This window comes from Thamnophis elegans, chromosome 11 (assembly GCF_009769535.1).
Source record: "Thamnophis elegans isolate rThaEle1 chromosome 11, rThaEle1.pri, whole genome shotgun sequence".
NCBI lineage: Eukaryota > Metazoa > Chordata > Lepidosauria > Squamata > Colubridae > Thamnophis > Thamnophis elegans.
Genome location: NC_045551.1, coordinates 5264493 through 5280218, shown reverse-complemented (window position 1 = coordinate 5280218; position 15726 = coordinate 5264493). Strand labels below are relative to the sequence as shown.

The window sequence follows — 15726 nt, the reverse complement described above, 5'->3', positions numbered from 1 at the left end:
CTAAATGAGATTTTAATGTCAGAAACTAATCCAGTAATTATTGTGCTTAAATATCTTGCTACATATTTAAGTTTTAACTAGCGTATCTGTGTGCATTTTAAAGATTGCCTATTATTTGGTGTTTATACACATCATCACCATTGCCATGCGAGCTAAGTGTCTTTTTCTTTGGATCTTCAGGGCTGCCACACTTGGTGGATGGGCATGCTGTGGAAACTGGGAGGGGGGTTGGATGGCAACAGGGTGAGATATATAGCCATAACAACATTCTTTCACTGGGAGACAAGGACATTCAGCCTGTACCTGGAGAGGCGTGACTGGGAAACTACTCCAGTTCGTAACCCGACAATTGCGCGATAGACATATGTGCGCCGACAAAATAGCGCCGATTAAAACGCGACGTCAAAATCGCGCCCACAAATTCGCGACGTCAAAATCGCGCCGACAAAAGCACGATGACAAGCACAATAAAATAAAATAAAAATTAAGGTTAGGGTTATAACGTACGTATACGCGTCCCACTATGTTAAAAGCCCAGCACACTCACTGGGCTGTCTATAGTTTGTTGGTGACGCGATTTTGTCGGCGCACATTTGTGGGCGCGATTTTGTCGAAAATCAATTAGCAATTTTGACTGCGCTCATTTGTCCGTCGCGGTTTTGTCGGCGCGCATATATCGGTGAACTCGCCAGTTAGGATGTTGACATGATTGGACCATGTGATGGACATGTGGGTGCAGGGGAAGGGATTTTGACTTTCCTTTGCGTGGGAAACCTGGGAGAACCAGATTCGGGTTTCCCCAGATGTGCCAATATGACATCGCTAATAAAATGGAACTTTGAGGAAATGCTTACCTCAAGAGTCTTACTTTGTTGAGGGTGTTACTTGGAACCCTGACACTAAGATTTATAAATAAGCTATAATACTCCTTCCTGTAAAATGCTTTTGAATCCCCCTTGTGGTAATTGTCTTCTACGTAACAACTGTTTAGTACATAAATTTAAATTTTAAATTCCTAAAAAGCCCAGTGTTGGATCGTGGCACGACAAAACCGCGCTCCACTAAAGCACGCCCGATTAAACCGCGTCGCTGACGTCATCAGCAGGGCGACAACAGCGACCGCGGAAAAAAAGAGCGCTTTAAATAGTGCTTTGAAAGCAAGCCGACTCAAGTTAAGGTAAGGGTTAGGGTTAGGTTTAGGGTTAGGTTAAGGGTTAGGGTTAGGGTTAGGTTTAGGTTAAGGGTTAGGGTTAGGGTTAGGTTAAGGTTAGGATTAGGTTTAGCGTTAGGTTAAGGGTTAGGTTAAGGGTTAGGTTTAGGGTTAGGTTTAGGATTAGGTTTAGGGGGGTTAGGTTTAGGTTTAGGGGTTAATTTTAGCTCTAGCGTTTACAGCATGCTTTTTCGTCGCGCTGTGATGACGTCAGCTACGCGGTTTCATCGAGCGCACTTTAGTCGAATGCGGTTTTGTGGTGGAACTGTGTTGGATATATTCCAAATAGGTTCTTAAGATACGAAAGAAGTGAGCTGTGCATAAAACTGTTACAAGTGTGCATATTTATGAATACCTTACTCCGTATCAGAGCTGTGTGACAACAATTGTGCGATAGCAATTTTTTTTCTTTGAACAACGTTTTCTGAAGCAGTTGTCTTAGTAGTTGCATCTAAATTTACTCTCTTCTGTTCTTAATAGTCAGTTAAGTAAAGGAATAAGTTGGGGTGGTAGAAAGCATTCTTGAATTGGAACTGAAACAAAAGATACTTCAAAAGAGAAATTTCAAACAATGTCAAGATCCGGACACTTAGGCTCCGAGCAACGTTTCCAATTTTCTTCTAGAAAATGTATTTTTGATGTTGCAGCCATTCTGTGCAATAGCCAATTCCAATCATTTCAACAATTGCTCTAAAGTAGTGTTTCTCAACCTTGGCCACTTGAAGATGTCCGGACTTCAACTCCCAGAATTCCCCAGCCAGCATTGGCTGGGGAATTCTGGGAGTTGAAGTCCGGACATCTTCAAGTGCCAAGGTTGAGAAACACTGCTCTAAAGTGACCAAACACATGCATGGGATAGTTTTGTTAATGGGTTATGTAACAACTACAACTTAAAGTACCAATTGAAGTTGCTGAGAAGGGTGCATTTATGTATAATAACAGTAAAGTATGTTAGTAGCTAGACCTCAGACAAATTGAAAACAAAATGTCTACTAATCTAATGGATTGGGTACAAATTCATATATCAATACCTACATTTGATGCAATCCCCAGTATCCCACTTTTTTATTCCTTTCTTCCGCTGTGTAAAAAATATATAACTTAGCAATCTGTTTTTGCTTTATATTTTGGCTATTTTGGGGTTGATGAGTTCCCCTCCCCTCTCGACTTGTATGGCTGTATGACTCTTGGTATTTTAATTACGTGTATGGTGTCTGTGTCCCCTTTTCCCCCTTCTAAGTTGTTCGCCGCCCTGAGTCCCTCCCGGAGAAGGGCGGCATACAAATAAACTAAATCTAATCTAATCTAATTTAATGTATTAGTGTCACAACCCCTGGTATGCCCAAATATGTAATACAGCACAGGTTCAAATCCCAGTAAGTGGTATGGCTAGCTGATGAGAGCTAAATAACTTGAAATAGATCTATACTAGTCTCCCTTTATATATATATATATATATATATATATATATAATATATATATATATATATATATATATATATATATATATATATATATGTTTTTATTTGTGCTGATAAATAAATAAAGGGAGACTAGTATAGATCTATTTCAAGCTATTTAGCTCTCATCAGCTAGCCACACCTTGTTGGGAATCGAACCTGTGCTCTATTCGATTCCCAACAAGGGTGTGGCTAGCTGATGAGAGCTAAATAGCTTGAAATAGATCTATACTAGTCTCCCTTTATTTATTTATCAGCACAAATAAAAAAACAAATGTAACAAAAGGCAACAGTAAAAATATTGGTTTCTGTCTGGATGGTCTCTTGTGACGAGCCGAAAGACAGAGAGTGGAAGTGTGACCTTCCTCCCATATTTGGGCATACCAGGGTTGTGACTTTAATATATATATATATATATATATATATATATATATATATATAGTATATATATATATATATATATATATATATATGTTATATTTATGCTGATAAATAAATAAAGGGAGACTAGTATAGATCTATTTCAAGCTATTTAGCTCTCATCAGCTAGCCATACCCAAGTTTGGGAATCGAATATGGCTAGCTGATATATATATATGTATATGTATATGTATATGTATATGTATATGTTTTTTTTTTATTTGTGCTGATTTATTTATTTATCAGCACAAATAAAAAAAACACAAATATAACAAAGGCAACAGTAAAAATATTGGGTTTCTGTCGTGATGGACTCTTGTGACGAGCCGATTGACAGATGATGGAAGCAGTTAGCTTCCTCCCATAATTGGGACTTACCAGGGGTTGTAAAAATCTAATATATATATATATATGTGTGTGTGTGTGTGTGTGTGTGTGTGTGTGTGTTTTGGTGTGTTTATTTGTGCTGATATTTGTGCTTTTTATTTTCTATATATATATATATATATATATATATATATATATATATATATATATATATATATATATATATATATATATATTGCGAACTGCGTAAAAATGTTATTCTTAATATATTATAATGAAAGCTAATGCTTAGAAAATGAGCTGAGATTCTATTGCAGATTGCATTTTAGATAGATTGCACAAATCCATAAGACCTCGATATTCTTGCATTTTAATTTATTTAAAATATTGATATTTATTGATTATCTTAACAAGTATTATATATATTTTATATACAGGCAGGCAGAGGTCCTGAAGGCTGATATGACAGGTAATGTTTTCATCATCTAAATCTGCCAAATTTTAGGGGATCAGATTTCATTGAAAGTTGTTATCGTAATTCACAAACAGGTTTTAATAATTTTTTTGGTCTAGTGAGTGTGAGTTACTAAAATCAATAGATGTGGTTGAGGAGCCATCCTTCCTACTAGCTTGGAGTAAGAAGATACAAAGTATCAACCTCAAATAGAGGGTGACAGCAGGAATGAGGAAAGCGGAGGACTAGCATTACTACCCCAAGATTTTAGATACTTTGGGATCCACTGGATCACAACTGGTCTTCAGTACTCTTCCAGAGCAGATGATAATCCTGTTCTTTCCACTAACTTCCATGTGTCACTGTTCCAAATTTCCTGACCTGCAAAAACAAAAGAGAAATTAACTATGTGCATGCCAGTTCAGAACTAAGACAGTGCTTTATTGGTCTAGAGCCAATAAAACCAAGATTATGTTTCCTGGAAACCCAGGGTTCATAAGAATTATCTTGGGGGTCCACATCAGTGGTGAGTTGTAGGCGGTATGCCCCAGTATGGGCGTACCGGAGCACTGGATACCGTTCCGGTACAGAATGGCGCGTACAGTGCCTGTGCGACGCTCGGCTGAGCAGCTGGAGTGTTGCAGAGGCTCGTGGAGGTGGTAAGGCGCGTGCATGCACGTTGACGCGTCCATGTGGATGCCACCGGGCCCATTCCAACCATACCATCCAGAACCCGCCATTGGTCCACATGGCTGTTTACACTTACGATTATAGCGCAATTGTAAAATGTCCGTGCCTTTGTTTTGTTTAAAGGAGAGAAATTTGTGCCAAGGTATTATATAAAACATTTGTTAATGGGATCCGTACATTTTTTCACATTGAGAAATGTTTTTCAGGTAACTCAAAAGTTTGAGGACATTGGTCTAGGGGAAGTGTACATAGAAACAGACACATACATATAGACAGATACGCAAACACATACACACACACATATCTGTGTATTTTCCAGATTCGAAGCTGGGACCAGCCGAAGCCTGGACATCTCGACAAGCTTTACAGGACTTATATCAGAAAATGTTAGTAACAGATTTGGAGTATGCATTGGATAAAAAAGTGGAACAGGATCTGTAAGTATAACTTAAGTTTGGCCTAAATTAATGTGTAAAAGATGCTACTAGTCCTTGACTTAACAACCATTCACTTAGCAAAGTTACAATGGCCTGGGATTTATAATCTCTACTATCACACCAACCCCACAGTCCTCTGGTTGCAATTCAGGCGCCTGATTTATGGCTTACATTTATGACCAGTTGCAGCATCCTGTAGTAGTGTAATCGTGATTCGTAATCTTTTTTTTTTTGCCAGTTTAATCATTTGTGTTCCGAATTCTGTATTGGCCTATGGGCTAGTCAATAAACTAAACTAAACTGAACAAGATGTGTGCAGACTGGAAAATTGTTTTGGGAAAAAAAAACGGATTTTAGATTAAACTTCTGGTTCTTTTTCCCTACGCTGCAAGTAGTTGGTGGTAATATAGGAGAGATAATGTAATAGCTCTTTCAAGGCTGATTTCAAGCACATGTTGATTCCCAATTAAAAAAGAGTTTTGTCATGGAGCTTAACAAACTTTAAAAAAAGAGACATTCAAGGAAAGAGGAGAAGAAGAAGAAGAAAAAGTTGGGAAACCATTCATTCAAGCCAAAGCCTGGATGAATTTCTATCCAATTCAACCTTGGCTGATTGGCATTTCCTATGGGTACTAGATAATAGCTGGCAGTTCTTGATATCCCTCTCTTGTCCCCATGTCCAGAATGCATAGGCTTTCAATTCCAAGGCATTTGATGCATCACAAGCATAGTGTTCTACTTTGCAGAGAAGGGTGAAAGAAACTCCCTGCAGTTGCTCTATCACTGTTCGTTGTAGGCAGCCAACTTCATCTCCCCCCCCCCCCCACTTATTGCAATGTGCTGTTTGAGAGAGAACTCATCCTTCCCCTGGGCCTTTTTATACTGAGCAATCGGGGGGGGGGGGGAGACAGGGGACGGGACAGGGGTGGTGGTCCATACTGTAAGAGAAAAAAGGGTAATACTTACTCCCAATTCTTACTATAGGCAGGCTTTCTGACAATCCTCATTGCCATAAATCTTTTTTTTATAACAATTTTTATTGTTTTTATTACACACACAAAAGAAGAAAAATAAAACGAATCATCTTTTGTTACATTTTGTAGAAAGCGTGTCCATTGTACGGATACATTTCGTGCGTTTCTTCCACAATCATTACCTATACTTCATTCAAATTAAGTTGTACATATTAGAATTTACGCATTTTACTATCACTATTTAATTACAGTTACTTAATTTTTTTTTTCTAAAAGCATTTATATTTAAAGACACAACCACCTACTGGCATACTTTCACAATCTCAATGAGTCTAGCATAACTTTACATCTTTATAACATATTCTAAAAAAGAGTCAATTAGTAGGATATCTAACATTCCCTCCTCCTTTCCCCCCCCAACTCACAAATTAGTGCTTCTGTCTGAATTACTTTTAGTAGTACAACACACTTGTGTATATCATTAAATATTATACATCAACATTTCCTTATTATTATTGTAGTTAACTAAAAATTGTTTACTATTTACCTCACCTCTCCTCTGTTCAGGCCCAAAGGAGATTATACCTTTATAATCAGCTCTCAACAGAAATTTATTAATAAGATTTATAGGTCTTCTCCCTAACCCCCAAATTGCAATTTATATCCAGTTAATTTTACTAATTAAGGTTATCATTTCATTGTTATTATCTTGAATAATTAGATGTTAACAAACCAAACATTTAGAATCTACAACACTCTAAAAAATGTTAACATTTCTGCTTAATAATCACCAATCTCATTGCCATGAATCTTTTTGTTCAGTACTGATGTTTGACATAAGTGTCAACAAGTGAAGAGAAGGGTTAGGTAGATGGTTCACCAAGAAATGCGCGCTCGACAAAACCGTGGTGAGAAAACCGTGAGGTTGAAATCGCGCCAACGAATGCGCGCAGAAGCACGCCGACAACAGCGCGCCAACAAAAGCGCGCCTTCAACAAACAACTAATAACAACCTAATAACCCTAAACCTAACCCTGAACCTAACCCTTACCTTAACTTAAATCGCGGTTTTGTCGGCGCGTTGTTGGCGCATTTATGACATCGCGGGTTTTTCGCCGCGGTTTTGTCGCCGTGCTTTTGTCGTGCGCGCATTTGTTGGGTCACGTAGGTAGATATGTGGTCATAACATGAAGATAATATTTGTGGTACTCTAGAAGCTTCCTTGAAACAGCACTCCCCTATATTCCCTTCTCCTTCAAGCAGGTATTATTCGGTATATCAGCTTTGTTGTGCAACAGAACGATGACAGCTTCTCCTGCTTTTTAGGTGGAATCATGCCTTTAAGAATCAGATCACAACTCTACAGGGTCAAGCAAAAAACCGAGCAAATCCGAACCGGAGTGAAGTTCAGGCAAACCTCTCTCTATTTCTAGAAGCAGCTAGCGGCTTCTATACGCAGGTGAGTCAAGGGATCGCATTACGACCATGGTACAGAAATTGAGCATTGTTGCTCAACGATATGAAATTTGATTTATTTAAATGTATTGGCTGCTCAGTTACTGTGGACTGGGCTGTGCACAAAACTAAAAAAGAGATAAAGATGTTAAATGAACAGGCAGTCTGAATTAAAATAGTCTTAATAACAAAATCCACAAAACAAGACAGAGGTCATTAAACAAAGAACAGACATCCACTCCAGGCCTGGAGGACTCTAGGAGAAAGGGCACAATAAGTATTACAAATTTATTTTCCCACTAGCAAAGTCAAGAGATGTCTCCATGACATTTAACCATAAAGACTTTCGGAAAGTATACGGATATTGCAGATAACTATTCTGTCTTCCATTCCTTTGCCTTTTGTCTAATTCTAATGTACATTCTATAACAGCTTAGCCATTGCAGCTAAGTGAAGCTAAGTGCATTGCAGCTAAGTGAAGTGAGCTGTAGCCTGCAGAAACTTTAAGTAAGATGTGTTAGTTGGAAAACAACTGTTGATTTAGAATATTTAAACTGTAGAGTAGTATTTAGAAGAGTTTTCATAATATATCTCTCATATTTTCTTTGTTCCTCTTTGCTTGCACCTATGTTAATATTGATGAAAATATCTTCCCCAAAAAACCACCAGAAATTGTAGGGATTCTGAAATAACAAAGAAATGCAAATCAGTTAGAAATATACTTAGTTTTGATTTAAAAAAAAAATAAGATAACAGTTATAACATTATAGAACCATGTTCTTAAGGCCACATAATAGACTCCATTATTCTTTAGTCTGAAGGGATCTGATTTTATATATTATTAAATATTATTAAACTATTAAAAGAGCCGAGGTGGCGCAGTGGTTAAATGCAGCACTGCAGGCTACTTCAGCTGACTGCAGTTCTGCAGTTCGGCTGTTCAAATCTCACCGGCTCAAGGTTGACTCAGCCTTCCATCCTTCCGAGGTGGGTAAAATGAGGACCCGGATTGTTGTTGGGGGCAATATGCTGACTCTGTAAACTGCTTAGAGAGGGCTGAAAGCCCTATGAAGCGGTATATAAGTCTAACTGCTATTGCTATTGCTATTATGTTTTTGCAGCTTCATACAAGAGGCTTAAATAAGAGTCATAAACAATGCAGTCATTAGGCTGGTTCAAATAGTGTAATAAACCACAATGTAATCTGTTTGAGTTGTGTAGAACCCAGCTATGCATTTCAAGCTCCTCTATAAAATTCTTATCTCTCTCTAGTCACATTTTCAAACAGAATCAAAAAGGTTAGAAAGTTTTATGAAGAAGTTCTATATATAGCAGCATGTAGGAAATCTGCCATATGTCAATCTCGTAGTTCCAAGCTTGAATGTCTCTCCATATTTTAACTTACCAGATTTTGGGTTGTGCTTTTCTTGGTCTCAAGAGTTCTTTGCTATCTTTTTATGATAGCTTTTCTGTATGAGAATCCACTCTTAAATGTGATGTGTAAGCCATGAATGGTTTTTCTTCTTAGTGTTCCATGCTAACCAGGCCTTTATGGTTTAATTTAAACAATTATTAAAATAAGAATGGCCAGAAATGATAGATAGCTGTTCTGAACCCCCACGTTCCACACCAAAGCACACTCCGAGCCAGAGATAAAATACAGCATTTAATTAACTAACAGACAGGTCCTTGGCAGCAACCCAGCACAGACAAGCTTGGGCAGCAATAAACACAGATAAGGCTTGGCAGCAATCCAGCTTGCCAAGCTCATACAAAGTTCTCCGACATTCGATTCTGTGTTGACTTCTGCAAAGAGGGTGTGTGCACAAGTAGCCTTTTTATAGTCTGGAAAGGAGCCTAATGACCATCAGCTGAGTACAATCACCTCCTATAATTGTGTAATTGTTCCTGACACCTAGTAGCTCTTCGATGGCGTGCATCCAGGAACAACTCACTACTGGCTTCCGGCTCACTCTCCCTTGTCTCCTCCCCACTGGTCCAAGGCTCAGGTGCCTCCTGGTGGCCAACCAGCCTCTCTGTGCCCTGCTCGGAGTCGGAACCCTGTCCAGGGTCCTCCACATCCTCCAGAGCCGACTCATAGGGCCCCTCGCTGTCGGAGTCTGGTGGCATCTCCAACGGCTCCTGCTGGACCACAACAGATAGATGATAGATAGATAGATAGATAGATAGATAGATAGATAGATAGATAGATAGATAGATAGATAGATGATAGATAGATAGATAGATAGATAGATAGATAGATAGATAGATAGATGATTGATAGATAGATAGATAGATGATAGATAGATAGATGATAGATAGATAGATAGATAGATGATAGATAGATAGATAGATAGATGATAGATAGATAGATAGATAGATGATAGATAGATAGATAGATAGATAGATAGATAGATAGATAGATGATAGATAGATAGATAGATAGATAGATAGATAGATAGATAGATAGATGATAGATAGATAGATAGATAGATGATAGATAGATAGTTAGATAGATAGATAGATAGATAGATAGATAGATGATAGATTAGATAGATAGATAGATGATAGATAGATAGATAGATAGATAGATAGATAGATAGATAGATAGATAGATGATAGATTAGATAGATAGATAGATAGATAGATAGATAGATAGATAGAAAGAAAGAAGCAACAGCGAAAACCAAACATGGCTGTATGTCAAGATAAGATTATGTGTCTGAAATAAGAATATGTGTGTCTGAAATACTAATTATTAGAAAATTATAAAAAGGAGATAGCAATCCTGTTTTGAGATTTTTCTTTTATATTAATTTGCTGCTTTGGAAAAAGGAATGCTGAACTAGAACTATCCATCTACCTACTTATCTACCAAAACTAGTTTGGTATAGTAATGTTAGACACCAGGTTAGAAACCTAGGGAATCGTGAATCCTAGTCCTGCTTTTGTCCTGAAGCCAGCTTGGGCTAATCACTCTCATCTATGTTATAATATTTTCTCCATAGTGAGGGGAGAAGTATCTAGGATGGGTTGACCTCGTCCTCTCTTGATTGGACCGAGTCAGATAAGTTCTTTTAGCCACGCCTTGGTCACCAGGCCCCAACCAGTTATCGACTCAGTCCATCAACGGACGGCTGTGTTCATCCTGAGATCCTGAAGAAAGTCAATCCATCCTGGATACTCCTCCCCCGCTATGAGAAGAGGCGTATCAGGTAAGTACCGATGCCCTTTTTTGACCATTGAATATTGTGATATTTTTTTTTAACCAATGAGTTCAAGACTTCCAATCTTAAGAAGAAATAAAGCAAGGATGGTAAAAAGGTTTATTGTTCTATTAAATCTTCTTGAATAACTTCAAGACAAAGTGATTATGACGGAGAATAACAATGTGAAGTGTTTAACTAAGCTTCAATAGAGAATCTGAGATTTAGATACAACTGATCGTTTCTAATTTCAGCTACTGCAGGAGCTGTGCACAGTATTTAATGTGGATTTGCCCTGCCGTGTGAAGTCATCTCAGTTGGGAATTATCAGCAATAAACAGACGCACACCAGCGCCATAGTGAAGCCACAATCTAGCTCCTGCTCATATATATGCCAGCACTGCCTTGTCCACCTTGGAGACATCGGTAAGTATCAGAAGTAGGAAAAGTTCTTTTTTAAGCTTATCTTCAGAGGGCAAATATATATACATACAAATGGTAGCGTTCCAAGGAGGGGTTGAAAAAGTAGACCAATCAATTTATGAAGACAGTACAAGATTGAATATCCGATAGTGTCTTGAAGATGCCACATTTAAGTGACATTGTGGTCTTGTGAAATTGCAGTAGAAACAAGACATTTGGATTGTAGATTGTAGAAATCTTTAAAGTGATGCACTTGATCACCTGTGCAGTTTTGTAACTCTGGTTACTAATTAGTTTTTCAGTCTCTCTTGAGACAACAAAATATTTAGACTTCCCCGCCAGGATCTAATAGAGGGACATGTCAAAGGGTAGTCATGTCACGAGGATAAAGAATGAGAACATGAACAAGACTTAAGTGCAGACCAAAGACAGCATTGTGTCCCAGCCAGATTCCTTTTGCTACTCTTAAGCACGGGAAAGTGATGATAATCCAGGTTTGGGCCATGATCGATATTTGTCCTATCTTATCAATTTTGTCACAGTCAAAACTCAAAACCATATATTTGGAAGGTCACAAATCTTAACATGAACCGCTTATTATGCACAAAACAAGTTATTTTAGAAATTGGGTATGTGTAAACTAGTATTGTGTTTAAAATAAAATCATCTCTTCCCAGCTCGCTACAGAAATCAGACCAGCCAGGCTGAATCCTATTATAGGCACGCAGCTCAGCTTGTCCCCTCCAATGGTGAGTGTTGAAAGTGTAATACGCATGGTTGAATAACTTCTGTTACAGCAGTTAAGGCTTATTTGTATTTAAGATACCAGTTTTAAGTACTTATGTTTCACAGTCATTGCAAGGAAAAAAGGAAGACAGGGCAGTCTTTCTAAGACCAACTTAATCACCCCTGAGGATATTATATTAAGTAGCCTTGTTTTAACAGAACTTCACAGCAGGAATCTCCAATTTTTGGGCTGAAAATGGGCTGCATGTACATCTTAACTTGGGCTGCATGTACATCTTAACTTGCTCTACATGGGGCAGCCTTTGAAGAGCATTCGGCGACTTCAGCTTGTCCAGAATGCAGCCGCGCGAGCGATCGTGGGTGCACCTCGGTTCACCCATGTAACACCTATCCTCCGCGAGCTGCACTGGCTGCCTATTGGTCTCCGGATACGCTTCAAGGCGCTAGTCGTCACTTATAAAGCCCTTCATGGTATTGGACCTGGGTACTTGAGAGACCGCCTGCTGCCAATTACCTTCACTAGACTGATTAGATCCCACAGATTAGGCCTCCTCCGAATTCCATCCGCCGGCCAATGCCGACTGGCGACTACCCGGAGGAGAGCCTTCTCTGTGGCTGCTCCGACCCTCTGGAACGAACTCCCCGTGGAGATTCGCACCCTCACCACCCTCCAGGCCTTCCGCAAAGCCCTTAAAACCTGGCTGTTCCGACAGGCCTGGGGCTAAAGAACTGTTGCCCCCGTCTCGAATTGGTATGACTGTTGTGTTTTAATTATGCATTGTTTTTTGTGTCGTTTTAAATTTTTTGTTTGTATCCCCCTTCCCTGGTTGAGTTGTGAGCCGCCCTGAGTCCCCTTCGGGGGAAAAGGGCGGCATATAAATAAAATCAACATTCAACATTCATTCAACTTGTGTGAGCGGTAGGCCAGCATATGTATACATGTGTATATGCTCACGCAACTCAACTTGCACAAATGTAGCCATATGTGTGTGTGCGCTGGCCCGCCACTTCGGAAGTCAAGCTGCACACACACATGCACATGGAAGCCAGCCTGCTGCTCATGTGGCCGGTTTCCCTCCCCACAGTCGGGCCGCCAAGTTGCAAAGGTCGAGGACCACTGCCTTACAGGATGCTTACTAAGCATCACATTGAAATATTTTTTTCTATTGCATATCTGATTGGAACAGCTTTTTCATACCTACCTTGTATTTTTTAAATGTACATACTTTTTGACTTGTAAAAGGAATTATGTAAATGAATTATTATGCTGTAAATTGAAGTCATTCATATTTTTCAGCATTTAATTCAGAAAATTCTTCACGTTCACATCAGGCCACATATCGATAGTGGTCCGTGGACTGGGGATTCAGATCCCTGGTTTAGAATATAACGAGGACATTGGATTGTGCTTACAAAACAAAACAGAAACTCAGTAACTAACCTTTTATTTATCCTATTTAGGTCAGCCTTATAATCAGCTGGCTATTTTAGCATCCTCCAAAGGAGATCACCTGACCACAATTTTCTACTACTGCAGAAGCATTGCTGTGAAATTCCCTTTCCCAGCTGCTTCTACTAACCTACAAAAAGCACTTTCTAAAGCACTGGAAAGGTAAGGCTGATTGGATGTATTTCAGAAGTGAGTGTATTGATGTGTTCTGACCCCCTCTGTCCAGTAACAAAAGTCGAGACACACTTAATGAGAATGTCCTTTAATAGCAAGTCCAGAATCTCGGTGGCTGAAAGCCAAGTAAACAAACAGATAAGGACCTTGGCAGCAAGGCCGACAAACCTTGGCAGCAATTCAGACAAACCGGCAGCAATCCAGTCTGCCAAGTTAGTTTCTCTTTAGTCAAAGCGTTGACTTCTGCAAGAAGGGCATGGCACAAGCAGTCTTCTTTATAGTCTGGAGAGGAGCCTAATGACCATCAGCTGAGTGTAATTACCTCCTGTAATTACGTAGTAGTTCTTGATGCCGAGTAGCTCTTCGACGGCGTGCATCCCGGAACAACTCACTGTTGGTTTCTGGATCACTCTCCTCCCCACTGATCCAAGGCTCAGGCGCCACCTGGTGGCCGACCAGTCTCTCTGCGCCCTGCTCGGAGTCGGAACCCTGTCCAGGGTCCTCCACATCCTCCAGGGCCGACTCACAGGGCCCCTCGCTGTCGGAGTCTGGTGGCAGCTCCAATGGTTCCTGCTGGGCCACAACATTGATGTATCATTGAATGTCTCTGTACAAATACCATTTTAGTTTAGTTTATGATCTGGGGATCATAAGTTCATGTGTGCAAAGTATTAACCATGTATAAGGTTTAAAGTGTGTATAAAGTCACATTACAGATTGTTTGTCCAAACTGCAGCATCAGAATATTCTCAAAAAAGTTGCAAGCAAATAATTTTCTTTCCTATGTCTTTTTATCCAGTATTGGTCTGGTTGCAAATGAATTCCTAATTGTAAATACTGCATATAAATTAGATTATAATGTTATTTATGAGACGGAGCATCCTTGAATCAGTGGCTGGATGGATAAGTTGATTTTCCTAACAGCTGGCTATATCAAAACTGTACATGAGTGCAGTCTTAATCTTCTATTATTAACATGGGTCTTCGGTTTGTTTTGGTTAATTGCTTTTTAGTGGATGATATGGTTTCCAAAGCAATTCTGTCTAGCTTCTGTTTCTTTTACTAAATATTATTTTCTCCGATCAACCCGTAATAATTCCCTTAAATAAAGTCCAGTAGTAAATATTTATTTTATTCAGTAAATGTTTACAAAGTGCATGTATAATATAAAATGTGTGCTTCCAAGACTGAAATACAATTTTTGTCTTATAATTGCAGTCGTGATGAGGTGAAAACTCAGTGGGGAATATCTGATTTCATTAAGGCATTTATAAAATTCCATGGCCATGTATATCTGAGTAAGAATTTGGAGAAATTGAATCCTCTTCGTGAGAAATTAGAAGAGCAATTCAAGGTTAGTTTATGGAATACTCCCAGCTTTTTCTGCTGAGCTAACGTCTATGTAAAATTGATTTCATTGATTTATAGATGTAAAAATCCTTGGAAGCTTCTTCTAATCCCTTTAAACATGTACAGGTAGTCCTTGACTTACAACAGTTTATTTACCGTAGTGACCTTTTGAAGTTACAGCGGCACTAAAAAAAGTGACTTATGAGGATTTTTCACGCTTAGAACCGTTTGCAGAAACCCCTTGGTCATGTGATTTACATTGACCACTGGTTACAGTGTCCTGGGGTCATATGATCCTCTTAGGTGACCTTCTGACAAGCAAAATCAATGGGGGAAAGCTAGATTCACTTAACAAATGTGTCACTAATTTAACTGCAGTGATAACAAGTGCATTTCACAAATGTGGCAAGAATAGCAATAGCAGTTAGATTATATACCGCTTCATAGGGCTTTCAGCCCTCTCTAAGCGGTTTACAGAGTCAGCATATTGCCCCCACAGTCTGGGTCCTCATTTCACCCACCTCGGAAGGATGGAAGGCTGAGTCAACCTTGAGCCGGTGAGATTAGAACCGCTGAACTGCAGATAGCAGTCAGTTAAAGTGGCCTGCAGTACTGCACCCTAACGACTGCGCCACCTCGGCTCCTACAGAAAAGTTGTATGGGGGCAAAACTCACTTAACAAATTTCTCACTTAGCAACATAAATTCTGGGTTCAATTGTGGTCATAAATTGAGGACTACCTGGAGTAGGAATGCTGCTTTTTTGTTCTTTATTGACTTAAGAAAGAAGGGAAGCATTATGATAGCATGCATCTTACAAAAAGATCCTTTTCTTGCAAGACGCCCCAATGATAATGTGCTGTAGTGCTTGCATCCTTACACATCTGGCATTAAAATCATGATGTTTCCATCTGTAACCCCTACTTGAAATCCTGGGTCTTAAAAGGCAT

At 39.2% G+C, this 15726-nt stretch overlaps 1 protein-coding gene across 2 annotated transcripts in view; it reads left to right on the top strand.

Moving 5' to 3' along the window:
* Positions 1–15726, top strand: part of SMG7 (SMG7 nonsense mediated mRNA decay factor) — a 71395-nt gene that overhangs the window by 13293 nt on the left and 42376 nt on the right. For both annotated transcript variants that reach the window (XM_032226421.1, XM_032226420.1), the window contains exons 2-8: positions 3855–3886; positions 4881–4998; positions 7299–7431; positions 10888–11059; positions 11734–11805; positions 13265–13415; positions 14646–14781. In XM_032226421.1, coding sequence (XP_032082312.1) covers positions 3855–3886; positions 4881–4998; positions 7299–7431; positions 10888–11059; positions 11734–11805; positions 13265–13415; positions 14646–14781 — 814 coding nt within the window. The remainder of the gene's footprint in view (positions 1–3854; positions 3887–4880; positions 4999–7298; positions 7432–10887; positions 11060–11733; positions 11806–13264; positions 13416–14645; positions 14782–15726) is intronic.